Source organism: Accipiter gentilis, unplaced genomic scaffold, assembly GCF_929443795.1.
Source record: "Accipiter gentilis unplaced genomic scaffold, bAccGen1.1, whole genome shotgun sequence".
NCBI lineage: Eukaryota > Metazoa > Chordata > Aves > Accipitriformes > Accipitridae > Astur > Astur gentilis.
In genome coordinates, this window is record NW_026061042.1 from 993,859 (window position 1) to 1,021,097 (window position 27,239).

A 27,239-nucleotide genomic window follows, 5' to 3' on the forward strand; every position below is an offset into this window, starting at 1 on the left:
TTCAACCTCTTAATAAAGGCTACATGGCTAACATGATATTATTCACTTTGTGTGATTTAGGTTAACACATATCATTCTCGGTGAAAACTGTTGAATTGAGAGTGTTATTTTCACATATCCTGGATATCAGAAATTAGAAGACTACGTAAATTGTCAGAGGTTTCAGTTTGCAAGTCTACTGAAGCTTTTAAATGCCTGATTAGTGTTTAAGCGCAGAAGAAAGCCTACTACTGAATTCAGGTGGGACCGTATTTCTGTGAAGCAGCACGTCTGGTTTTAGTACCCCCCCGTGCACCTTTGTACCCTCACCTACCCTCCCCACTAGGTCCGTGTCTCCGCCATGCACACCCCCATCTCCTGCTCCAGCCCACCCCCTTCACCCACACGAGTTTTTAACCCACGCGAGTTGTTTCGCCCTGCGCACCCTGCTCTCCTATCTCCTGCCCTGCCTCCCTCCTTTCCCTCCTCCATATTCCACATGCGCGGTCCCCGGGAGCAGCGTGGCGGCGCGCAGGGCGCGGGTGTCGGCGGCAGCGGGCGAGCGCCGGGACCGCGGGTGAGGCGAGCGATCCCCTCCGGCGGGGGCGGCGGCGGCCGCGGCGGCGGGTGCCTCCTGCCCGCTGGCCGCCCGGGGCCGGCGGGACGGGAAGCTGCGAAGCGGCCGCCGCGGCAGGCTCCCGGTCCGCCGGAGGCGAGCCGGGCCAGGGCAGCGCCGGGCAGGTCCCCGAGAGCCGACAGAAGGGAAGAGGGGACGGAGGCGGGCACCCCCCAGGCGCGGCCAGCGGGCGCCTCCCCGAGTCGCCGGAGCTCCCCCGCCGCCTTTCCCCAGCCCCGCTCGGCCCCTGCGGCTGCCCCCAGCTGCAGCCCCTCCCCTGAAGCCTGTGCTGCAGCCGCAGGCAGCCCCCGAGCCCTGTCGTGAGGGCGGCAAGCTGGCCCTCCGGTGTTCTCGAGTCTCCCTTAAGGCGGGTGCCGTTAGCAGCGGCGCCCGTCCGCGGAAGCCCCTGCGGACCGAGGGGCTCCGGCCAGGGTGGAGCTGCGGTAATAACGGTCGCTGCTGCCTCTTTCCCTCTGCCAGAGGCCACGCCGTGAGTGCGGTTGTCCGTTCATCCCCGGGGATGCCGCTGACTGCAGCAGCCTCAGGCTCGCGTGGCCTGTCTCTGCCCGGCCTCCCTCTCCTCACGGCACGGGAGCGCAGAGGGACAGGCAGAGCGCTTACTGGCTGTGGACGGGAGCTGCTGAAGCTGGAGAGGCCACAGAAAGGTAAAGAAGAAGAAACGGAAGGCCATCTGACTGGCAGCTGCCTCCCGCTGCAGGCCAGAGGGACCCTGCCTCTGTGGGTGTGGGAGGATCCCTCCTCGTAGTCCACAGCAGGTCAGACCGCCAGGGTCTGTATGCGTGACCAGCAGCGCGGTACGGCCACGTAGTGAGCGAGCGAGCGAGGCTACGTGTCTAGGAGGCCTCATCTCGCAAGAGCTGCGAGGGGCTCGCGTGTTCCGTTATGCGGAGGACAGCCAAGCGACTGGAGTTACAGAAGAGGAAGGGAGGAGAAAAGGAGAAAGAAGCGGCTGAACTGGCAAAGTCTCTTGGCAGCGCCAAGAACAAGAGCTGCGGTGAGCTCGGGGCCCCGTCTCCCCTCTTCGGTGTTGTGGTCCCTCCCTGCCCCCTCCGTCCCCTGGTCCCCTCTCTTTCCCACACCCCTGCTTTTTTTTTTTTTCCTTTCCTCCCTTGTACCTCTGATACTGAAAAGCCGGTCGACGAAACTCCCTAAGACTCGTTTTGGAGTTTTAGAAAGCAGGCATTCTTCATTGCAGCGCTGGATGCACGGGGGATAGTTCCACCTAGTGTGCGTGCCACAGCTTTAGCACAAACAGGTTATATAGAATAACTAATTGCTTATTAATCAGATGAGTATACATATACATAAAAACGATGGCAACCGATTATCATAGCACTGCCTACATCCGATCACGTGCAAGGAAGGATCCATTTGAGACGAAGGGCTGCTTTTGCGACCACCGACCCATTTGAAGTTCTTGCTGGCTGTCCTCGAAGTCTTTATTCTTGTCCTTGTTCTTTGATCTTGAAGCTTAACGCAGTTTCAATCGCATGTGGTCAGTTTCAGCATTGTTCCCATTTAGCTTACAGGGGAACATCTAGTCATAAGAGCAAAGAACTGCAAAACTTAGGAGTACCTACCTCAGCTAGTTAATTGCTCGGCTATACTTTTGTCTGTTGTTTCAGTTGTAGCGTTAGTATAAGATTTCTAACCATTATTTACCAAATCTCACTTTTACAGTCACCTAGCAGCAAACCACAGCTGGTACAAAGTATTAAAACCACCCAATTATTTAGACGTGCCATACAGAACGTATGGAAATGTGCTATCAGAGGTGTCCGAGGGGCAGGGGGAGCGCCGGGGGGCGCCCCGAGCCCCGGAGCAGACTCGCTGGCAGGACTTGATAGGCGCGCGACTAGACGCTGGCCGGCCGGCCCCTTTGCCCTCCGGGCTGCGTTTGCGCTCCCTCTGCACGGGGCGAGGGGCTGTGAGGGAGCCCAGGGGAGGAGGAGGAGGTGAGGCGCTGGGGGGGGTCGGGCCGTGCCCCCCCTGTTCCTGCTGGGCTCCAGCTGTTGCAAATGTTCTGGTAAAGAAATCAACATTTAATCACATAGAAGAGTTAGGTTTGATTAAGAAGTAAAATTGTGAAGCGTAACGTATAGGATTGTTAAGTTTGAAACGTAGCCATAGAAACTCTAGGAGCTGTGTTATGCGTGATGCTAGGAACCGTAATATTGTTAAAGTCTGAAACAGCTAACCCTAGAAACCTCACCAGGAAGTTACTGGTTTTCCTACGTTCTGTTTCAGGAAACTAAGGAAACCGTCGTGGACACCAGTTTGCTGCTTGGAAACCCCCTTACCCTTCCCATCTCGATTTGAGTATCGACGATGCCAGTCAGCAGAGCCAAGTGTCACTGACCAATGATTGTTTTTAAATAAGAATATCGATAAGGTTATATAATCACAGGACCGATCGTTACAACGGTTAAATTTAAGAACGAGCATAGTATGCGTTTTTACGGAAGGAGCTTAGGTAACAATGACCTGACGGGAAAAGCCTGTAAAAACTGATGGATTTTGATACTAAGTGGGACACGCCTTTGGAGGAGCGATCCCCCGTGTCCCCAGCGCTGCGATAAACAAAGTGCCTGCTTCTTAACTTCACGTTGGCGTTAAGGAGTTTTATTCTGGATTTCGGTAACGGTTTTGGCGACCCAGATGGGACCTTGCGAGTGAGACTGGACGAGATGGCGTGTCGATCGAGCTCCGGCCGGCACCGAGGTATTCTCGGGGAGAACCGTCACCCTCGACACGCAAAGCTCCTCGCAGCGTTCCCTGGAAAAAAGGTAAGGCGCTGCTTCTTTGGAATTTGTTTGGAAAGCCTGCCCGTGAGGCGCGGCGAAAGCTTCCCAGGGTTGGGGCTTGGAGGGTAGCCGTCTGCAGTGGAAGCCTAGGCGTCTGCCCGTAAGTCATAAGCGAAAGCTATTGCTGGGTTGGACTTTGTGTATTATTTGGGACAGCTGTCGTTTGCATTTGTTTGGTATTTGGTATTTGAATGTATATAAGTATAATGGCATTAGCAAAATTGTTTAAGAATAAGAGTGCAGGAAATAGAACTGCTGATGAAAAGTTACCAGAAACATCACCGCTGGGATGTTTATTGGCACGTTGGGGTGAACTGCAGGAAAAATGGTAAACAAACAGAACTTTGAGTTACAATACTATATTGCAATTACTGTTGTTTTGTAGGAGAGAGAGTAAATGGAATAAAGTGCCATATGTAGATTTGTTCTTTTTAAGTGAACGTATCGGACGGGGACCGGAGGGGAGTCTCCCAGCAGAACCTCTGGTTACAGCTAAACTGGGAGAACAGAAAATTGAATTTGAGTTGACACTAGAGTCACCTTTTCAGTTTTAAATACCTCAGAGGGAGAGTTAAGTTTTGAAGAAATTGGTGGTGTTGGTGCAACAAGCGAACGAGAAACTAGACCCTTCTTTAAATCTTTAACAATGAAATTAGGAAAGCAATGGGTCACTCGGCAGTTTTTGTATGTGCCAAATTCTCCTAAACTCCTGTTAAGGAGAGGTCTATTTGGGAACTTAGAGGCAGAAATTAAATTTAAAAATGGAGAGCTTAAAATTTTAATTCCAGAAACTAAACGTATCGAAGCAGCGGCTTTGTTGTTAACAGGATGTTTACCGAAAGCAGAAGATTATACCGGTCCAAGTGTAATGCTGTCATTCCAGTCGTCTGGACTGGGAAGTTCCCGGTAAATCCAAAAAGCAGAACCTGTGAGAGTTGATTTAAAGCCAGGATCGAATCCGGTAAGCATGAAACAATACCCCCTAAAACCGGAAAGTCGGAAAGAGTTAGTAATGGTAATACAAAAATTTTTAAGATACAAATTGTTAATAGAATGTGAATCCAGATATAACACCCCGATCTTGCCTTTTAAAAGGCTGATGAAAAAGATGATAGATTAGTTCAAGACCTCCTCAGAGCAATAAATCAAATAGTACAAGGTATTCATCCGGTCGTAGCAAATCCTTATACTTTGTTAACAACCCTAACGGAGAAATGAGAATGGTTCACAGTGTTGGACCGAAAAGATGCCTTTTTCTGTATTCCCTTGGATCCCAATAGTCAAGAGGTTTTTGCTTTGGAATGGGAAAATCCTGAGACTGGGAGAAAAACACGATATACGTGGACAGTCTTGCCTCAAGGCTTTAAGAATAGTCTTACCATTTTTGGAAATCAATTGGCACGAGAATTAGAGATTTGGAAGAAAGAAAATAATCAAGAAATCTTGCTGAAATATATGGACGATCTGTTAATGGTAGCTGAGACGGAAGAACAATGCACAAAGTCAACTCTTAACTTTTTGAACTTTTTGGGAATCAATAGATATCGAGTGTCAAAAGAAAAAACCCAAATAACCCAGAAAGAAGAAACTTAAATTTGAGTTTTAAAATCCTAAAAGGACAGAGACAATTGGGAACTGAGAGAAAAGAGGCAATGTGTCGTCTCCCCGAACCTAAGACTAAAAAAATGAATGACAAGCATTTCCGGGAATGGTCGAGTGGTGTCACCTGTAGATTATAAATTGTGGCTTGCTGGCCTGACCTTTATAGGAGCAGCTCAAAACCTCAAACGACGGATTGGACCGATGCCGAGAAAGCTACCTTCCAAGAATTGAAACAGGCTGTAACAGGGGTGCCAGCCCTAGCGTCTGCCAGATCTCACAAGAGACACTTGAACTTTCTGCTCGTGAAAGAAGAGGTAGAGCTCTGGGTATCCTGGCCCAATATTTAGGGCCAAATGGGCGAGCTGTGGCCTACTTCTCGAAGTGATTGGATAACGTGAGTCTGGGATGCTCCGGTCGTCCGAGAGCCGTCGCTGCAACTGTGCTACTGATCCAGGAAGCTCGTAAGTTCGCCTGAGGAGAAAGGATTACTGTACGTTTCCCATATGATAACTGTTGTGCTAAAACGGAAAGGGGGGCACTGGTTATCCCCTAGCAGAATGCTGAAATACCAAGTGGTGTTGTTGCTGGAACAAGATGATGTTTACCTAAAAACTACTACCGCCGTTAACCCTGTTGCGTTTTCAACAACTGACCGAGTTAAAGGAGAACTGGAACGTGACTGCTTGCAGGCAATCGAAAGAGTTTACTCCAGCTGACTGGATCTCTGAGATGTGCCACTAGAAGAAACAGATTGGGAACTATATGCCGACGGAAGCGGTTCCATCTGTGAAGGAAAACGTTTTATCGAGATAGACAATAACTACTGAGGAGGTACTTGCGTTGCCAACTTTGCCTTCGATGATCTCTGCCCAAAAGGCTGAATTGATAGCTCTTACTCGAGCTCTGGAACTAAGTCAAGGAAAGCGAGTCAACACTTGGACAGACTCAAAGTATGCTTTTGGAGTGGTACGTGCGCATGGAGCGATACGGGGAGAAAGAGGACTGTTATCTGCACCAGGAACCGCCGTTCAGCACGCAGAACAAATACTGAAATTGTTAGAAAGCATTCAAAAACCAACAGCAGTCACGATGATGCACTGTAAAGCACATCCGTTAGGTAAGACCGGTCCTAACGCAGGTAACCGACTGGCTGATAAAGCTGCTGAAGAGGCTGCAGAAAAAGGCATCCTAGCACTAGTTCCAGAGAAAGGTATAAAATTGCCTAAAGAAACTCCAAATTATAATGAAAAAGATGAAGAATTAATTATTAGATTGCAGGCTAACAAAATGAAACAGGATAGGCTGTAACACTGACAGGTCGAATAATAGTCCCACCCACAATAATAAGAGAAAATGCCCCATTGAACATCACAGAGTATACTGGGAAACAGAAAGCGAAATATGACAAAGATTGTTTAAACAATTATAAGTGGACGTGAAATGTATATGTAAATTTATCCCCGAACCAGTAATAAGATCATCTTTGGGATTATTAAATAAGGAAATTTTTTAGAAGAATATTAGCAAATTGATTTTATAGAATTGCCTTGAAAATAAGGATATGTCCTAGTTTTAGTTGATATCTTTACTGGGTGGCCCAAGGCTTTCCCTTGTCGCACCAACAAAGCAAGGGAAGTAGTCAAAGTCTTGCTCAAAGAGATAATACCAAAATATGGGGTGCCTGTAAGAATGTCATCTGACAATGGCCCTCATTTTATAGCAAAGATTATGAGACAAGTTGAGCCAAGTATTATCTATGGATTGAGACTATCACACCCCACATAGACCACAGGCAAGTGTGTGGGGGGAGAGAGAGAGAGAGAGAGAATGAACTATATCCTTAAGCAACAGTCGAGTAAAATTTGTCAGGAAACCTCACTCCTCACATGGGTTAAAGCGTTACCCGTGGCTCTATTAAGAATCGGAGTATAGCCAGAAGAGAAAGAAAAGCCAAGTCTTTAGGAAATGTATGAAAGACCATATCAAGAGTCCTGTGTTCTGAGTATCTTGAGTGCCTTTGGAGATATGTTTTTAAAAGGTGTTATGATTTCTTTAAGCAATTCTTTTCAAGAACTTTGTCAGTATGTCTCCACAGCTGGACCCTTAGAATTGGACGTAGCAGCGCATCCCTTCCGACCAGGAGATTGAATATATATAAAATCACCGAGAAGTGGAAAGGACCGTATCGAGTCATTTTAACAACACTTGTAGCAGTAAAGGTCTGGGAGAAGAACCTTGGCTTCATTATTCGAGAATAAAGAAAGCACCCAACAAGAAACTGGAAGTCTAAAGAAACTGTCCCTTTAAAACGGAAAATCTGTAAGTAAGTTTCACGTTATCTATTTGGGAAAACAGTTGTGTAAAGTTTATAATGTTGGGGTTGCTATTAGGAATATTGTCGAGGGCAATAATCTTTTTGTGTGTTTAGAGGGTGTATGTGGTTTTTTTTTGAGGGGTTCTAAACGTGAGATAAACAAAATGAAACAATTATTGTTTGAACTGTTCATCTTGATATTAACCGGTTTTGTAATTTGAATTAAAAAAAATAATCTAGTTTTGTAACTGATTCAAAGTTTTGTAAAGACACAGAATTTAACCTCGGTAACAGCCTGCCTTTCCGATTCCAAAGTCAGATGAAAATCTAGTTCCGTGGAGAATACTGACATTGAATTTAACCAAAACTTGAGAAAAGAGGTAGAACAACGAGAATCATTTTAGCAGATTAAATTGGATGGATTTAAAAGGCAATTATTTTTTTTAAATTTGAAAGAAGGAATTATAGCGTTGTGAATTATAACGTTACCAAACCATCCACCTCACGGACAAAAGAATTAATTTACTCGCCCTTCGGGAGAAACTTGTACAAGCACCCCTCGGGGCTGTCAGCTGCCAAAACCGTAGAGACAAGTGCAAAAAGGAACTTGGGATCATGTTTAAAATATAAAACGATGTTTAGAACTTACTGGAGTTCCAGGATCCTTGTTAGAGCCACCCAGAGTCGGGACCATCTGTGGAAATTTAGACCGGTTTAGACAACCAGAGAAACATCACACATCCTAAACAGAGCTGTATGAAAGTTTGTACTTGCAGCTAGCTCCTCTGACCCCAAACTCCCAAGACCTTCTCTAGTGGCTAAAGCTCCAAGATGGGGGTGTAGTTGTAGAAAGGATAATAATACTTCACATGATCTTTGGTCCCCTCTTAATAACGGGAAAAATTTAGCTTGGAGTTGACGGCATTAAAGGACAGGTGAAAAGTTCAGGCTTAACTGCTTGGGTGACTAGTGATGCTATATGACCCACTCACCTCTTCATGAAGGAGAAAAGCAAATCGTGGTCTTGAGACTTAATAACTCTATCCTCTCTCTGGAAGAAATCTCCCTTGTGGCCTCGCTCGCGGGTGGACCTGGGGAAATGGAAAAGATGATACCTGGCAATCGCCAAGTCTTAGAACTAAAATAAGATGGGTATTAAAATCTGTATTTTGACCCCAGTTAACACCTCTTCCACATCAGATGACTCTTGACATCTGTCACTCATTCAAGGCAGTGCCTGATGCTTCAGTTCACCTTGGTGTTGAGGGGTTTGGTTCCGGGTTTCGGTACCACAGCTGCGGGCCGGGGCTGGAGGAGCCGCAGGTGCGGGCAGTGAGAGGCTGATGGCGACGCCCCCTCCCTGGCAAGGGGGGGGCCGCCGGGGGAGGAGGGGCTGCCGGGGGAGGGGCCGCCGGGAGCCCAGGCAGGAGCGGAGCAGAGCAGAGCTGAGCGGTGACCGGGCTGCGGCTGGCCCGAGGGAGAAGGTGAGCGGGGCCGGGCGCCCCTCGGAGCACGAACGTCGGAGGCGGGGGTGGCCCGGGGGCGGTGGGGGTGCCGAGGCCGAGGGGGAGCCCTGGGGGCTCACAGGGCGGCTGAGAGAACGGGCGCGCGGGGGTGGGGGGTGGGGCGCTGACAGGGCGGCTGAGAGAACGGGCGCGTGGGGGTGGGGGGTGGGGCGCTGACAGGGCGGCTGAGAGAACGGGCGCGCGGGGGTGGGGGCTCACCGGGCCCCGTGGCGGGGCTGCGCAGTCGGCCGGCGGGTCCCGGGGAAAGCCCCGAGGAGGACGGCGGGGTCCGTGTTGCACGCACGGAGCGGCAGCGGGGCCGCGCCGTGCCGGAGCTACCCGGAGCGGCGCTGGGGGCTCGGCGGGAACTGCCGCTGCGCCGGCGTGGGGAGGTGGGGGGGAACGGAAGCGGCGTCCCCTCGGGGTCAGGCAGCAGGGCAGGCTGCCTCCCGGGGCATGCCGGGAGCTGTAGTTTTCGCGGACTCGGCGGCCGGGCAGCAGCGCGGCTCTCGGGCGCGGCGTAGTCCTCGCGGCCCCCGGAGTCCGACCAGGTCAGACTCGGGAGCGTTGCCGGTTTCGCGTGGTTTTCCGCGGGCTTCCCGCTGCGCCCGCTCCCCGACCAGCCGTGCGGACGCGCCTCCCGGGCGCATGCGCCGTGCTTCGCGTTGGGGCAGCCCGGCGTTCGCTCGCCGGCGCAGGCGCCGTCCCCGTCCCCGGAGGTTTGTGATCTTGGGAAGCCCATGTCTTGGATAGCTGGGGTTGTGCCTTGCAAGCTTGTGGGTTGTGGCTTGCAAGCTTGTGACTCCCACCAAGTTCCCAACAAATTCAAACGTAGAAATTGTGCATCGGCCCTCCTCGCCCCCTCCGAGCTGGTCTGTTCTCTGTGGTCACCATTAGTAGCCTCGGTTTCCCACCTGTGGTTCTCCACAAAGCCAGAGCCTCGCAGCTCCATGCTGAAGGGAGTGGGGAGCTACACACGGAGAAGGCAGAGGCCCGAGTTTGTCTTTTGGGGATGAGAAGTGGGGAGGAACTGCCATAAATGGGACGTATCCCTGCTTGAGGCATGGCTGTTTCAGCTGTGCACATGGAAAATCCTCAGATACGTTGCATCTAGCCATCCTTTCCATTGACCCCGGGAGAACTGGCCTCCTGTGTCCCCCAAGTTTATTTACTTCATGCTGCAGTGAAGTGGCTATTTTTCTTCTTTTCTCTGAGGATTTTGTGGATCTGGGCGTGGGAAGGAGTGCCTTAATGCTGGCTTTCTCAGCCTACTTCTGGGAAGCCAGGCATATCTGCAGATTAGAGCCGGGGGAGTGGCCCAGACGCCTTTTATTCCTCGGAGGGCAGTGGATTTGGGGAGTTAGAGCAAGGCATGCCTGGATGTTGGTCTCCCTGAGGGGGAGGGGGTTTACAGCCAGATGACTGAAGAGCCTCCCCCAATCACTCCTGGGGAAAGAGTTGGGGGGTGGCTTTTAATGTACCCACGGTATCGATGTGGCAGGTGAGCATACACCCCCCTCTTGGCTGGGGGATCTTACGTGGACGCCTGCTGAGCCAGGGCTGGAAGCCCCTCTGCACACCCTGGAGGAGCTGGGTGCAGACTGGGGACGTGAGGGCAGTCGTGACATGGACACAGAGCGGCAGAGAGTCCTGCTCTTTCAGCAGTTAACGGTGCTACCGCGTGGTCAAAATCTCAAGTGCACCCGTCCAACTGTGCATTCTCTTTCCTGGGGTTTGTTTGTGGGACAAATAAACTGCCCAGCACTAGATGAGAAGGTTGTCTGCACTCCACCTCAAATCAGGTGCGTCACCTCTCCGTCAGGAAAGAAGTATGGGGCTGGGCATAAAAGGAACAGTAACTCCAACGTCGGGATTCTTTTTGGCTCTGGGCACAGAGCAGGTAACCACAGCGATACAGAGAGGGAAGGAGGTGCTGATGGGTTTGTACCTTGGACTTACACTGTAGAGGATGATCTGTTCAGGACATCCATGTCATAGAGTAGCTATTGCATGATTTATACTCGTAATCAGGTTCCTACTTGATAGCCTTAACTTTGCGTGGCTTGCGTATTGAACTTTGCAGTAGTTTGTTTGTTTTTACATTTCCTTAAGGTCTAGGCAAAGGTTTAGAAAGTTAGCAGACTTAAGGATAAGCATTTATTACTTTGTCCTGCCACGTTGCCATTTGAAACCTGTTCTGAGTGTTGGTGGTATTCAAGAAATTGGCCGAGATTTAGAGGCTGAATCTGTATCTTTAGGTGTACTGAGCAGAAAAGTACAATGGATCTTTTTAGTTGCCAGATAGCTTTCTTTATCCAGGCGGTCAATTTGTCAAGATCAGGCTGCAGTGTCCAGGGGGCCGGGGAGGGAAGGTTGGTGTTCAAGCTTCTCATTCCTGTCAGCGGTGACTCCGCTTGCACCACTAAGTGGTGCTGTGTACATACGCTTAATTAAATCGGGAGCTGCCTGCGCCTGCCTGCTTGTGCAGTTCGGAGTGGTCATTTTAGAGAAGATGTTCTTTTGGCTGCATTTGTTCTCCTGTGATACAAAAACTTGACAGCGATTGGGGGCAACTACTACTTTAGGAGGATTTCTATAAAGTAAGAAATTGCCGGTTTTATTTTGTCATGATGAGCAAAACAATAACTGATTCAAAATCACGTCCACTGCAGCTTATGCTTCCGTAACACACCACTCAACTGATTTCTGTGCGTAAATGTCTTCGGAGAGGAATCACAGGTGCCTGCTGTGACTATAGGGACAAGCAGTATGGGCTCACAGGAACAGAACATGCTTTGCCTTCCCATCACCAGAAGAAAGAGAGAAAGAGGTGAAGAAGGGTGCTCAGGAGCAAGAGGCTGCAAGGAAGTTGCTGTACATGATCCTTTTGCCTTGCTTTATCTGACAGAAAAGCTGCCTTCTGCTAGTTGGGTCTTGGCTTGAAAGACAAGGGGAGAGAGACTCCCGCCCCTCTCCCAGGGAGTGTGCTACTTTTGACTGGCTTGTTCTGACTATGTGATCTGCAATTACAATATTTAGGTTGCGTGCTGACAGTCTATACCACTGACTCCCTGAATGGTTTTTCATTTCTGTCCCTGCTTCCTTCTCCAGCTTTTTTCAATATATCAATTTAAAAAAAGAAAAAAATTAATAAAAATTTAACCTTACATGAACATCATGCGTTGGCTTTGGCCCCAAACACTTTATTTCCTAGAAATAAGTTGAGTCTTTTCATCAGAATATGTAAAAGATTTCTAGCCACTGTAGTACTATTGTATTGTTTGTTTTTTTAAATAAGATTCTGTCCAGGTTCCAGCATGTGCACTAAATTTCTACTGCAGTAGAAGAGAGTCTTATGCTGAAGAGAGATTTCATGCTTGGGAGAGAAAAAGAGCAGATCTTGACTCAAAAGTAACTTTTCCAAGGGAAAGGTAAACTCTTTTGTTTCTTTGGGGATTTTTATTCTGATAGCACAAGCATCTTGTTCTCTCAGGATTTTGTTATCTCTGGGAAAAAAAACCTTGGTGGTGTGTCACTTTCCTCCTTCCCTGGTTGTGTTTTTTTCACTCCTTTCAGAGGAAGTGCTAATACTGTTATAATTTAGGAAGACATTTTTAACTCGTGACTCGGAGGTCCGCAGACATCACTGTAAAGACAGTTTCTGTGCATCCAAATGCTGTTAATCCCTTCAAATACGAAATGAAAGATGTGTAACTTGCAGCTGAGACTGAGTCAGAGTATTCCAGATGGGTCTGGTTTACTTTGCATTCAGTGTTCCTGTAGCCTGTTGCTTTGGAAGGTGCAGGTAATAAGCTTTTCAATTGAATAAATGAGCGGTAGTGTTTTTTTGTTTTCCTCCCCTAGAAATGTAGTGCTTGATCAGACTGCACTGACCTGTAGAAGTTGTGGGCACTGTGGTGTTCTCCAGAATGCTACTTGGGCTGCCACTACAAGTAGGTCATTTAAAATAGTAACCTTAGACCTTAAAAACACATAAAAACTTCACGATGCTTAAAGTATAGAGCAGAGTAGTCACCAGGTTAAAATAACTTCATGCTTATGACATGCACAGCGATGGTTCCTTTCAGGTTTTTTGGTGTTGGTTTTTTTTTTTTTTTTTCTTCTTCTTTAAGATGGCACTGGTTGCAGTGATCTTCAGTTTTACGACACAGCTAACTGTCTTAGTATGGATATGGTTCCTTTCTGCCTACTATTTCCGTTTACTGGCAGACATAGTTAAGATAGCTCTTTGGAGTTGTGGAGTGCGCGTGTGTGTATAGATATATGTGTGTGTGTGTGTGTGAATGTGTCTGAAAATAAGAAGACCTAAAGTCCCCTCCCCACATCATTAGTTTTTGCTGCCCTGTATTTCAGTGTTACCAAGATTTTAAAGTGACCCAAGTATTGCTGTTGCAAATGTTTCCATGTTTGTCTAACTATTGTGATGACTTAAATAAAAAGAAAAAAATCAAAACACTAAATGTTTTATTACTTGCCCTATAACTATATAGGTGTTCCCTGTCTAATATCTATTTCTTTTTTCAGGATTCACTGTATTTATTTTTTTTTTTTACCCTATGAAACGGAAAGAGATTTCTGGCTTACTGTTGGCTTTTGATAGACGTTTTATCCTTGGGGAATTGCCCACCAATTAATTCATAGAGTTTGGAATTTAACTGAAGGACATTTTGCATGCCCGTGTACAAGTATTGGTGCTAACAAGCCACCATACGGTTCATGTTGATAGCTTTATGGATACTTAAAGGTAGGCAATAGTCTTATTTTTTAATAATGCTTAACCTTTTTCTCTTTGGCAAGAACAAGCAAGTCTGCCTGGTTTTGTAGGACTTGCAGCTTTTCCTTAACATCAGACTTTAAAAAGGGGAGAACCAGTAGTATCAGGTATGCAGTTAGGATGGTGATTTTTAAAATACTAAGCTGCGTAACAGTCTCGGGAAGAACATGTGTGACTGGGCGTGAGAGTCTGTGGTACAGCATTACTAACCTTTGCTGAAAAAAGTTTTGAAGAATGAAGCATTTGCTTTATGAACGGTACTTGAGGACGAATTCTGATGCTGCTGCTAAAGTTTATTGAAAAATAGGCACTGATTTCAGTGATGATGCAGGTGTGGTTTCTGTTCATGCCTTAAATCTGAAAAGAAGAGAAGAGAAACCTGCATTTGAAGGAGGATTTTGTATGAAGGGTAATCAAACCAGTAACCTGCTTTAAGAACGACTTTAACATATTTGGAGCATCGGTTAAAGGCAAATAAGTAAGGTTTATCATATCCTCCTACCTAAGCTGTGACTATTGAATACAGTCAGCAGTCCACCTCAGAACTTGCTGGTGTGCAACTGCAACGTGTTAAGTTGTAAGGCTTCACAGCCATGAGCTGATGGGCCACAGTTCTCTCCCAGCATGAAGCGCTGTAAGTTTTAGTTTCTTGCACAGCAGTGACTCTTTTCAACATTAGTAACTATACAACAGGGTAAAAGGCAAATTTAGTGAATAATAATGTGTCGTTATCAGAGTAGCTGTTTGCATTTCACCGTGATGCAGATGCTTTTTATAGCAGTTGTATTGGCACATGTGTTAGAATTCGGTTAATTCTCTCCTGAACTCATTTAAACTTTTGGCTTCAACTGCATCACTGGCAATATGTTTCAGAATAGAATAATTATTTCCTTTAAAAAAAAACGGGGGTGGGGGGGTAAGAAGAAGGGGTGGAGGAAGCGGGGATAAAAAAATCTGTTGTCTGCCAGTGCTGTGGGCTGCTCACTCATTTTTCTGTAGAACTTCTGGGGGTTTTTTGTTGTTGTTGTTGTTGTTCTTCTACCTTAATGCTAATAGGCATTTCTACCTTTTCTACCTTGTTTTTCTACCTAATGCTAATAGGCATTAGCCTATCCTCTGCACCTTTGGTCATTTCCTGAAGTTTGTCTGTAGTTTCCTACATTAGTAGGTAAATGTATCTATTTTACTTTACAGAGTTTTGATAGTTTTTTAAATTATACAAGAAATTTAAGTCTTGGAACAAATGTCTTTGCTTATTGATTTTTGTGAGTAGCTGCAAAAATCTTATGTATTAGTTGCCCCTTTTAAAATTAAAATAAAAATGAATGCTATGCAAGAAATAGGTTGCAAGTAACTGTTAGGGTCTTACTACTGCTCGCTGTTGAGAGATCGTGGGAAGTGCAGAGAATTTGTGTTAAAAGTTACGGGCATTTTTCAAGATAGTTTTCCAGGTCTGAGGCGTGCTGAAATATCTTTTTCCTATGATAGTGTGTTTAGTTTCATTGACTTCAGCGGAACACACAGAATACATTGAGTTAAACTAGCTGAGAATCTGATGATAAGGTTTTATACTCTACCTAACATAGTGTTGTGATGACCTGTCCCCTGAACTCAAAATTATGTTTGATGATCGTAACAGGAGGCCGGATCTTTGATCTGGAAATTATGCTGATAGCGACGTTACAGAATCCAGGCTTGTAACTTCACTGGTTTCTTGCAGCCCCTCAAGTTCATGAAGGACAATAAAGACCCATTCTCTTTTGTTCTTGTGCTATGATCAGGGATGGAAGTATGACCTTGTCAGTTGTAAGAAGTGGCTTAACTGCTGTTGGAGTCTGCTTTTATGCCTGGAGAACCTGTTGATTTGCATGGGTTTGCACAGCTTGTGCTAATGATATGGCTGGAATGAGACAGGGTCTTGTGTAGTCTGCAAGGGCTGTATATGGTCCTGGTTTATAGCTGGGTGGGAGGGATTGGTTCAAGTTACTTCTGATTTGCCCTATTTAATATCTTAAATAGGAGTGAACAGGGTGATTGGAACAGTTTCATTTTTACAAGAGGAAATTTATAAATCGGTTTTTATCCTGTGTTAGAATTAAGATATGTATTTACTGGAGACAACGAGTCTAGCCTGAACACTGAAACAGCTCTGTTTTGGGCACACTATTAGAACTTTTTTAAAATTTTCAAATCATAACAGTCTGTCAGTTCATGCTTGTTGAGTCTGAGACAGCAAGTGATGCCCTTTGAACAGGGAAACATTGCTAATAATTGATATTTGGTTTGTAGACTATACCTTTTGTATGCTCTAAAGTCACCTGTTGTTTCCCTTTCATTTATAAAAGTTCTGTTCGTCAAACCATATAAGCGCATACCTAAATTCAGTGTTAAACTTCCTGAATTGCTCTAAACTATTGCGTTGCTGTAAACTGTTTTGGCTGATAAACCTAAGCGGTCAGCTTGGTATTCCTCCATGTATATGTGATTAAGATGCAATAGGTCGGAACAAGTTACCAGGCAACTGCATGCTCCAGCTGCATAGGAGGCACAAAGCAGCTGGCCCGTTCCTTGTAATCAGTGGGAAAGTACAGATTCTCCTGTGACCTTGGTCACTTTTGTCTATAACATATTAGATAAGAGTATTTTGATACTCCTCTCGCAGTGGGAGAAACACTGCTTGTGTCTGTGCAGTGTGTGAAAATCACTTTACCAAGATGCTTTTATTTCTAAAACCCTTGGAAAAAAACCTCAAAACGGAGTTTTAAAACTTTTATAATGCAAGGCAAACTTCAGGATTTTCATTCTTACAAAGTATTTTACAATTGTGTAACCTTGTAGACTGTACGGAGAATGAGGATCTTGCATGTGACATACTCAAAAGTTTCATTTTTGGTGTTCTACACGCTTCTACTGATCGCAGCGCCTTTGTTTCCTAAGGGCAACTGGCAACAGACAATGCGTATGGGTTTCAAGGCCCTGTGGAACAGAGAAGGTAGTTTGCCAGTGTTCTTACTGCTGTTGCAGACATTGTTTCAGTGGATTGAAAGTGGCACGTTCCAAGTACCTTTTCCTACCATTGCTGCGTATATATTTTTTTTTAATCCAGAAGAATGTTTCCGTACTTCCCTTCCCTTCCCTATAGGTGCATGTTGATTTACATTGCATGCTATTGCAGTGTTCTTAGTCTACCAGTTACAGATTACTCCTTTCAGTTCTTGTGCATTTCTGAATGTGTATCTACCTACTAAACTCACATTTATTCAGACCTGATATGCAACTGCTACGGAAGTCAGCTATTGTGCTAGTTATGGTGTTTACCCCGTCAGTTGTTTTACTATCTAATAAGTACCTGATGACAGAGAAGGGGAGTGTCAGAAAATAGACCAGTCAGGTCAGGCTTTACGTTAGAAATGGTTTTCATAAGATTTAAGAGAATGCAGTTTTGGCATAAGGATTTACATACCGCTCCCGGTGTTCTGTTGGGCTGACGTTTTGCAAGAGGCTGAGGTGTTTTACTTTCAGAAGCTGTTTATGTAAATTGGCTTGCCTATGAGTACTCTCCTTCAGCTGTGTGTAACGAAGAAATAAATGTGCATCTCTAGACATGTGCATATGCATATAGAATTGTAAGTACACGGTTGGGGATGATGCTTGTATTGGATGAGCGTAGAAATACAGAGAGGGACAGCACTGGGGAAAGAAGAACCTTTGAAGATAGTCTAGCGTTGCTCTCGTTCTAGAGGTGAATGATCAACTTTCTGTACCATTCTTGACAAATGCTTGCCTAATTTATTCTTAAACATTTCCTGTAATTATTACTACTGTTGCAAAGATTGCCACATACCCTAAGTTTTTCAGGTTGTAATTTAAGCCCCATGGTTCCGTGTAACTGTGTGCAGTGGATGCACAGAAAAGTTCTTCCTTATAGCTACCTTTTAGAGTTTAAACATTGTTCTTTCTCTTCAGTATTGCCCTTTCTAGGTTAAGCGGCTGTTTTTCAATTTATGCTTTGAAGTCAGACTCCTGTACATCGTTGAGCACCCTCTTGGACTTACTGTAGACCCTCGCCAGTTATACTACACCCTTCTTGAAAAGCAGTACATCATCTGGAGGGTTCAGCAGCTAATCTGTGCAAATGTAGCGCGGCAGAAATAATGCTTGGATGTACTACCTCAAGTGTGATGTGTGACGAGGATTCACTGGGCCTTTTGATTAGCAAGAAACGGTACATAAGAACTAGGTGACAGAAATAGGACACGAAGCTGGCACCCTGGTCTTCAAGCTTACAGTGCAGCTCCGTGGGCTTTGGCTGACTACAGAAGAGCATGAGGCACAGGAGAGAACTGCTGCTGGATCTTAGTGAAAGGATGGCAAGTCATTTGGAGAGAGGTTTTCAAAGCCAGGAATTCAAGTCGGGTGCCCAATTCCAGATTGCCTGTGACATCACTGTGTACTTCCCTCGCTTGTCTAACTTTGTGTTGTATATTGTCTAGCAGCTTTTCTTTGAAAGTTAACAAAGCTACACTTGTGTGATAGGTGATGTAATGATCTCATAACAATAGGCAAAATCCAAGTCACAGAAAATGCCAGCATTTGAAAGAGAGCCCTGATAAATTGCTAGTGCCTTATACCACTGCCACTTACCAGGCCTTCCATGTTAGAGCTGTCTTAATCACATTGATGCTGTTTCCTCAGACTTGGAGCTGTAATATCTGCTTCTTGTTTCAGCGTGTATTATGAAGTTGCTGATGGCACTGCCTTAGCCCTTTGGCTAAGAAGAATAGCAAATAATTTGTGGATTATCCGTAGAAGCAGCAGCCAAACAGCATTCTCTTCCAATCAATAGGGAAGAAAGCTGCTGCACCGGTTTGTCTGGGTTCCCTCATACCAAAGGTCTTTCTCACATTTATTGATCCTTTTATATTTTCCAACTTGTTCAGGGTCAGCTGATGACCGGAGGGAACTGTCACATCTTTGAAAAGTGCTTGTAACTGTGAAAAGAGGTTTGTTGACTTCCTCACGTGATAAGTAGACATTGAAGAAATTGCATGTTGCTCATCTCTTAAGTCAGAGACCGGAATTGGATAGATACTGTGTTACGAGAAAATAAAATACAGCTGGGCCCCTTGAGACAGAAATGTAGTGATGAAATCGTGTCATATTATCACAGGGACGTAGTGACTGTTTTCTCAACTAACAAACAGATCCTAGGCAAACAGAATGTTTGTTCCAGGTAATTCTGGTCAGTCTCCCAAGGCAGTGGATCTGCTTTGCAAATGAGAAAATGTGGACCTAAATATTCAAACAGGATGGGCTATTTCTCTTCCCCAGTTGAAAATGGGCACAGCAGAGCCTGTATAGTATTCAAATTAGTAGCAGCTCCTTCGCCTGCTTGTTAGCAGACAGAGCAGAATCTGTACTTTCTCCTGTATGGCTCTTGAAAGAAACTTGGTTGAACTCCTTTGCTTGGTGGAAAAAAAAGTGGGATGTTGGATCAAGTGCAACTGTAGCAAATACTGAACTATTTAGAAACTGAAACTATTTAGAGTGTTCATGTGTTGATACTCGTTAGAAAAAACCAAAACTTGAAAAAAATCCTATGAGGATTAAGCTATAAGATTGTTTTCGGGGGGGGGAAGGAAAACTAAATGGAAGATAGTTTTAGAGAAAGTAACTTTCATAGCACTTGGAGGTAACATAGCTGTCTGTAAACAGGATGTTTAAGGAAAAGATACTCGGTCTCTTTACGATTCTTTCTGTGGCCTTCTGACTGAAAAGTCTGACTGTGTGAACCCTGGTTATCTGTGTTACGGAAAACTGATGTGCTTTGCAAGCTGAGATTCTTCTGCAACAGAGCAAAGTAGGAGAGACATGGTCTTGTGGTTTGGGTTACTATCTTGTGACGTGCCAAAAGAGGTCAGAAACTGTTTTCAGAGAGACTCTGGTGTCAGGGCAGAGGTTTCTGGGGAGGCTGTAGCTCAGCCCATCAGCTCAGCTCACCCCGGGGGTGCGGGGCTGTGCGGAGGTGGCGGGAGGCGAGGGAGGGCGAGCGGCTCGGCTGGATGGGGCGAGGGGGCCGGGGCCGGGGCCGGGCCGGGCCGGGGCCGGGCCGGGCCGGGGCCGGGCGGCCCCGCGCCACCCCCCCGCGTCGGCGCGGTGGCGGGCGGCGAAGCCCGTCGCCTTCGCAGCCGCGGTGAAGTGCGCGGGTCTGGCCGCAGCGTCCGGCGTTGTTGGCCGGCGAGGGAAAAATCCTCGCCGGGCCGGGGCTGAGGGGCCGGGGCTGCGGGCGCGGCGGCCCTCCGGGCTCGTCAGTCAGGCGTCCGCCTGAGGCCGCGGGGCTTCCCGCCGCTCGGGAGCCGCGGCCGGGCCTGTCAGCGGCGCGGCCCCTGCCCGCGGCGGCGGAGAGGCGCTGGGGCGTCCCGGTCTCCGGCGCGGGCAGCGAGCGGGGGGGGGGGGTGGCTCCGGGCAAAGGAGGTTTGCAAAGGCCGGCTGGGGACGAGCGTTGGCGCTCGGCAGACCCGCGGTGATGTGCTGCAGCCCGGCGGCACCGAGGTGGAGGGAGGTTCTCGGTGGAGGGAACGTGTTCCTGCGGCCGCAGGAACTTGTGGAGGTACCTGCCGGCAGCAGTTGAGGAAGCGGGTTTTTTTACTGTGTTTTTTTTCCTGTCTCTTTTTTTCGCCTTCTTTCTGTGCTTTTCACCAGTGCCCGCGGCAATGACTTTTTTTGCCGCCACAGCGTTAAGGTTTTTGCTGGAAAACATGTATGTTCTACAAAGCAATATCTTGTGCCTTTCAATCTACAGAACTTGTGGACAAATGCGTAGGTCCACGCACGCGTTCATGTTGTGATGAAGAGCGATCAGAAATTGTGGGAACGCTTCTAGGACTCGATGACTTTGTCCGTATCCTTTGATGGAGGTGTTTAAGGCCGTCCAGTTTATGCTCCAGCTCAGTGATGTTACTGCTTTTGAGAGGTTTGAGTTCACCGGATAGGAGAGCCTTTTTTGTATGGATCAGTTGTCTTGTTCTGATTTTTTTTATTTTACAGGTAAAATCACAGCTCAGCGTGAGATGGAAATAACTGGAAATAGTTCTATTTTTAAATTCGGGGCCTTATTTTCCTTGAAACTGGTTTTTCAGATACGGTGCTAGAAGACGTTACAGAATTGCAAGTGTTGTTTCTGCCTCCTGTTCCTCTTGAACGTTTGGTTTCCTGGGGAAAAATACTGTGTAAGCTCTGTAAGCAAAGAGGTTTTATGTTTTTGGAATATTTGCCAGCTGAAGGGTTTGTACCTTGGACTTACACTGTAGAGGATGATCTGTTCAGGACATCCATGTCATAGAGTAGCTGTTGCATGATTTATACTTGTAATCAGGTTCCTACTTGATAGCCTTAACTTTGCGTGGATTGTGTGTTGAACTTTGCAGTAGTTTGTTTGTTTTTACATTTCCTTAAGGTCTAGGCAAAGGCTTAGAGAGTTAGCAGACTTAAGGATAAGCATTTATTACTTTGTCCTGCCACGTTGCTATTTGAAACCTGTTCTGAGTGTTGGTGGTATTCAAGAAATTGCCGAGATTTCGAGGGTGAATCTGTATCTTTAGGTGTACTGAGCAGAAAAGTACAATGGATCTTTTTAGTTGCCAGATAGCTTGCTTTATCCAGGCGGTCAATTTGTCAAGATCAGGCTGCAGCGTGGCCAATTCATTTCTTAGTTCCAACAACTGCCATCTTAATGTAGAGATTTATTCTGTAATCAAAACTGGAACTGTTGTCCCTGGTTATGTGTGCTTACTTATTTGTTTTTAACGCTGCTTCAGTGAGACTCCGTCTGAGGGCAGAAGAATCACAAAGCTAGACCAGATTTTGCTAAATGGAAATAACATAACACTGGTAAGTCGTCCTTGTTAAAATGCTGCATGCATTTATTTTCTGTACCTGTAAATCAATCAGTCACTGAGCTCAGCTACTTTAAGCTGAGCTTTCCAGACAATTCCATTACACAAGGTAATTTCAAGTAGCTTCTGGGGCATATGTGTGTATGAAGGACGCTGGAAAAGTGATCTTGCTGTCTTAGTACACGTTACAGTTTAAAAAAAAAAAAAAAAAAAAAAAAAAGAGCATGTCCCTAACTTTATTTGGTGAATGTTTTTCTGGTCTTCAGGTGTGCCAGGGAATCACTGGCTTTGTTAAGCGCTCCGTAAGCTGGTTCATACAGTGGCTTTTAACTCACGAGTGTTTGCCTGCATAAGCGTGTAGGTGGAATGCATCTACGTTTTATCCATTATTGTATGTATAGATGTGTTTGCAGCAGTTTGGATGTTTACAAGCTTGTCAAGTCATTTGGCAGTTATGATTACCATGTGATGCCCAGAGAGCTGTACCTTTACGTGCTCTGAAAAAAATCCGGAGGTCTGTTGGCTTATACCAAATCAGAAGCACTATGATTTTTAGTTTATTATCTGCTGGTGTAGGTAGGTCAGTACTGCAACAGTAATTAAATACTGTGATTATGCATCCCTAAGCTGAATTCTGCGACTTCCTAAATACCACAAGAGCAGACCTAGAATAGTTTGTTGTTTGTCGGCATAGATGGCTACAAAGTCAGGACTTCCTACGTAAAAGCATTCCTAATTTTGTGGGAAGAGGAGAGGATGACCAACTCGAGTCGAAATGAGCTCTGTGTGAACGAGGAACAATCTCCATTTTGCTGTCTTACCCAGCTTGCACCTCCTCACTGTGTGTCTGAGCAAGTGCCATCTTGCCTTAATTTCTAAGCCTCTTTCTGCTTTGGTTATTGTTCTGCCTCCTTAAAGGATAGCGCGTGTTCTGACTTCTTGTGTGGGGTAAAATTACTACCCTCCGGTTAAGCTGGTGGTATACTGCCCTGGAAGCAGAAGCTGGTGATGCTTAGAGTGCAAATTTTCAGCGAGACGTAGATACATTTCTGTATCGGATCTTGTGCCTCTCTTGCGGACACGTCTTCCCACGTCAGGAAGACTATGCTTTAGACTTTTTCTTACTTCGGTCCTGAAAGCAGCAAAGTTCTTCCTCTTTAGAAGTGCTCAGCTAATTATTAAGAACGTATCAGTAAAAGCAATGGTTATCCTCTTCTTTTATCCCTTATTCAGGAAAGGTGCATCACTAATGATGATGCTGGTTTTGTAAGTTGAAACCGTTACTTTCCTGTAAAGACACACTAATTTGTTCTGAATAAAAGCCTTTCTTTTTGTTCTCTTTGTGCTCAGTTACGTAAGTGCACGAGGGAGTTAGTTTTCCAACGGGTTGATGGAGTGGAAAAAGAGTAGTTACGTTCCAGTTGCTGTCGGTCTTCAGTTTTTCTACATCTGTTGCATTTGTTTATGGCCCAAGTCTATATAAAACCCAAATCGTGGGCCAAGAGATTGCTATTCTTTGCACTACAGGCAGATACTAAGCTGGATCATTTGTTTAAACCCTGCTTCAGGCTGTGTCGCCAGAAACCGTGTGGTAGAGTGCTGCAGAATTCTGAAAGCTCTTCAGAGTGGATGCATCTGTTTGATGCTCAGCAGCCGTTGGTTCTGCTGGCCTTGAGGTTCAGCCCTCTTGGACTTGTTTTGCTTGGCAGATGTACTCTCTTGTAGTAAAGGCATTGTAGTGGTATTTTGCGAGTGAGGACAGACAGACCAGACATCGTTCATGTCCAGGGAGCCGGGGCGGGAAGGTTGGTGTTCAAGCTTCTCATTCCTGTCAGCGGTGACTCCGCTTGCACCACTAAGTGGTGCTGTGTACATACGCTTTATTAAATCGGGAGCTGCCTGGGCCTGCCTGCTTGTGTAGTTCGGAGCGGTCCTTTTAGAGAAAATGTTCTTTTGGCTGCATTTGTTCTCCTGTGATACAAAAACTTGACAGCTGTTGGGGGCAACTACTACTTTAGGAGAATTTCTATAAAGTAAGAAATTGCTGGTTTTATTTTGTCATGGTGGGCACAAAATTAACTGATTCAAAATCACGTCCACTGCAGCTTATGCTTCCGTAACACACCACTCAACTGATTTCTATGCGTAAATGTCTTCGGAGAGGAATCACAGGTGCCTGCTGTGACTATAGGGACAAGCAGTATGGGCTCACAGGAACAGAACATGCTTTGCCTTCCCATCACCAGAAGAAAGAGAGAAAGAAAGAAAGAGGTGAAGAAGGGTGCTCAGGAGCAAGAGGCTGCAAGGAAGTTGCTGTACATGATCCTTTTGCCTTGCTTTATCTGACAGAAAAGCTGCCTTCTGCTAGTTGGGTCTTGGCTTGAAAGACAAGGGGAGAGAGACTCCCGCCCCTCTCCCAGGGAGTGTGCTACTTTTGACTGGCTTGTTCTGACTATGTGATCTGCAATTACAATATTGAGATTGCATGGTGACAGTCTATACCACTGACTCCCTGAGTGGTTTTTCATTTCTGTCCCCGCTTCCTTCTCCAGCTTTTTTCAATATATCAATTTAAAAAAAAAAAAAAAAAAAATAAAAATTTAACCTTACATGAACATCATCTGTTGGCTTTGGCCCCAAACACTTTATTTCCTAGAAATAAGTTGAGTCTTTTCATCAGAATATGTAAAAGATTTCTAGCCACTGTAGTACTATTGTATTGTTTGTTTTTTTAAATAAGATTCTCTCCAGGTTCCAGCATGTGCACTAAATTTCTACTGCAGTAGAAGAGAGTCTTAAGCTGAAGAGAGATTTCATGCTTGGGAGAGAAAAAGGGCAGATCTTGACTCAAAAGTAACTTTTCCAAGGGAAAGGTAAACTCTTTTGTTTCTTTGGGGATTTTTATTTTGATAGCACAAGCATCTTGTTCTCTCAGGATTTTGTAATCTCTGGGAAAAAAACCCTTGGTGTTGTGTCGCTTTCCTCCTTCCCTGGTTGTGTTTTTTTCACTCCTTTTCAGAGGAAGTGCTAATACTGTTATAATTTAGGAAGACATTTTAACTTTTGACTCGGAGGTCTGCAGACTTCACTGTAAAGACAGTTTCTGTGCATCCAAATGCTGTTAATCCCTTCAAATACGAAATGAAAGATGTGTAACTTGGAGCTGAGACTGAGTCAGAGTATTCCAGATGGGTCTGGTTTACTTTGCATTCAGTGTTCCTGTAGCCTGTTGCTTTGGAAGGTGCAGGTAATAAGCTTTTCAATTGAATAAATGAGCGGTAGTGGTTTTTTGTTTTCCTCCCCTAGAAATGTAGTGCTTGATCAGACTGCACTGACCTGTAGAAGTTGTGGGCACTGTGGTGTTCTCCAGAATGCTACTTGGGCTGCCACTACAAGTAGGCCATTTGAAATAATAACCTTAGACTTTAAAAATACATAAAAACTTCATGATGCTTAAAGTATAGAGCAGAGTAGTCACCAGGTTAAAATAACTTCATGCTTATGACATGCACAGCGATGGTTCCTTTCAGGTTTTTTGGTGTTGGTTTTTTTTTTTTTTTTCTTCTTCTTTAAGATGGCACTGGTTGCAGTGATCTTCAGTTTTACGACACAGCTAACTGTCTTAGTATAGATATGGTTCCTTTCTGCCTACTATTTCCGTTTACTGGCAGACATAGTTAAGATAGCTCTTTGGAGTTGTGGAGTGTGCGTGTGTATATATCTATATGTGTGTGTGTGTGTGTGTGTGAATGTGTCTGAAAATAAGAAGACCTAAAGTCCCCTCCCCACATCATTAGCTTTCGCTGCCCTGTATTTCAGTGTTACCAAGATTTTAAAGTGACCCAAGTATTGCTGTTGCAAATGTTTCCATGTTTGTCTAACTATTGTGATGACATAAAAAAAAATAAAATCAAAACACTAAATGTTTTATTACTTGCCCTATAAGTATATAGGCGTTCCCTGTCTAATATCTATTTCTTTTTTCAGGATTCACTGTATTTATTTTTTTTTACCCTATGAAACGGAAAGAGATTTCTGGCTTACTGTTGGCTTTTGATAGACGTTTTATCCTTGGGGAATTGCCCACCAATTACTTCATAGAGTTTGGAATTTAACTGAAGGACATTTTGCATGCCCGTGTTCAAATAGCGATGCTAACAGGCCACCATACGGTTCATGTTGATAGCTTTATGGATACTTAAAGGTAGGCAATAGTCTTATTTTTTAATAATGCTTAACCTTTTTCTCTTTGGCATGAACAAGCAAGTCTGCCTGGTTTTGTAGGACTTGCAGCTTTTCCTTAACATCAGACTTTAAAAAGGGGAGAACCAGTAGTATCAGGTACGCAGTTAGGATGGTGATTTTTAAAATACTAAGCTGCGTAACAGTCTCGGGAAGAACATGCGTGACTGGGCGTGAGAGTCTGTGGTACAGCATTACTAACCTTTGCTAAAAAAAGTTTTGAAGAATGAAGCATTTGCTTTATGAACGGTACTTGAGGACGAATTCTGATGCTGCTGCTAAAGTTTATTGAAAAATAGGCACTGATTTCAGTGATGATGCAGGTGTGGTTTCTGTTCATGCCTTAAATCTGAAAAGAAGAGAAGAGAAACCTGCATTTGAAGGAGGATTTTGTATGAAGGGTAATCAAACCAGTAACCTGCTTTAAGAACGACTTTAACATATTTGGAGCATCGGTTAAAGGCAAATAAGTAAAGTTTATCATATCCTCCTACATAAGCTGTGACTATTGAATACAGTCGGCAGTCCACCTCAGAACTTGCTGGTGCGCAACTGCAACATGTTACGTTGTAAGACTTCACAGCCACGAGCTGATGGGCCACAGTTCTCTCCGAGCATAAAGCGCTGTAAGTTTTAGTTTCTTGCACAGCAGTGACTCTTTTCAACATTAGTAACTATACAACAGGGTAAAAGGCAAATTTAGTGAATAATAATGTGTCATTCTCAGAGTAGCTGTTTGCATTTCACCATGATGCAGATGCTTTTTATAGCAGTTGTGTTGGCACATGTGTTAGAATTCGGTTAATTCTCTCCTGAACTCATTTAAACTTTTGGCTTCAACTGCATCACTGGCAATATGTTTCAGAATAGAATAATTATTTCCTTTAAAAAAAAAACGGGGGTGGGGGGATAAGAAGAAGGGGTGGAGGAAGCGGGGATAAAAAAATCTGTTGTCTGCCAGTGCTGTGGGCTGCTCACTCATTTTTCTGTAGAACTTCTGGGGGTTTTTTGTTGTTGTTGTTGTTGTTGTTCTTCTACCTTAATGCTAATAGGCATTTCTACCTTTTCTACCTTGTTTTTCTACCTAATGCTAATAGGCATTAGCCTATCCTCTGCACCTTTGGTCATTTCCTGAAGTTTGTCTGTAGTTTCCTACATTAGTAGGTAAATGTATCTATTTTACTTTACAGAGTTTTGATAGTTTTTTAAATTATACAAGAAATTTAAGTCTTGGAACAAATGTCTTTGCTTATTGATTTTTGTGAGTAGCTGCAAAAATCTTATTTATTAGGAATGCTATGCAAGAAATAGGTTGCAAGTAACTGTTAGGGTCTTACTACTGCTCGCTGTTGAGAGATCGTGGGAAGTGCAGAGAATTTGTGTTAAAAGTTACGGGCATTTTTCAAGATAGTTTTCCAGGTCTGAGGCGTGCTGAAATATCTTTTTCCTATGATAGTGTGTTTAGT

At 45.2% G+C, this 27,239-nt stretch overlaps 1 protein-coding gene across 4 annotated transcripts in view; it reads right to left on the reverse strand.

Moving 5' to 3' along the window:
- The window catches only part of LOC126037316 (uncharacterized), a 160,346-nt gene that overhangs the window by 124,448 nt on the left and 8,659 nt on the right, over positions 1-27,239 (reverse strand). For 3 of the 4 annotated variants that reach the window (XM_049797632.1, XM_049797631.1, XM_049797635.1), the window contains exon 1: positions 3,691-3,739. The exons of the other annotated variant lie outside the window; for it this stretch is intronic. In XM_049797632.1, coding sequence (XP_049653589.1) covers positions 3,691-3,699 — 9 coding nt within the window. In that variant the 5' untranslated portion in view covers positions 3,700-3,739. Of the gene's footprint in view, positions 1-3,690; positions 3,740-27,239 lie in introns of those variants that run through there. 4 annotated transcript variants of the gene reach the window in all.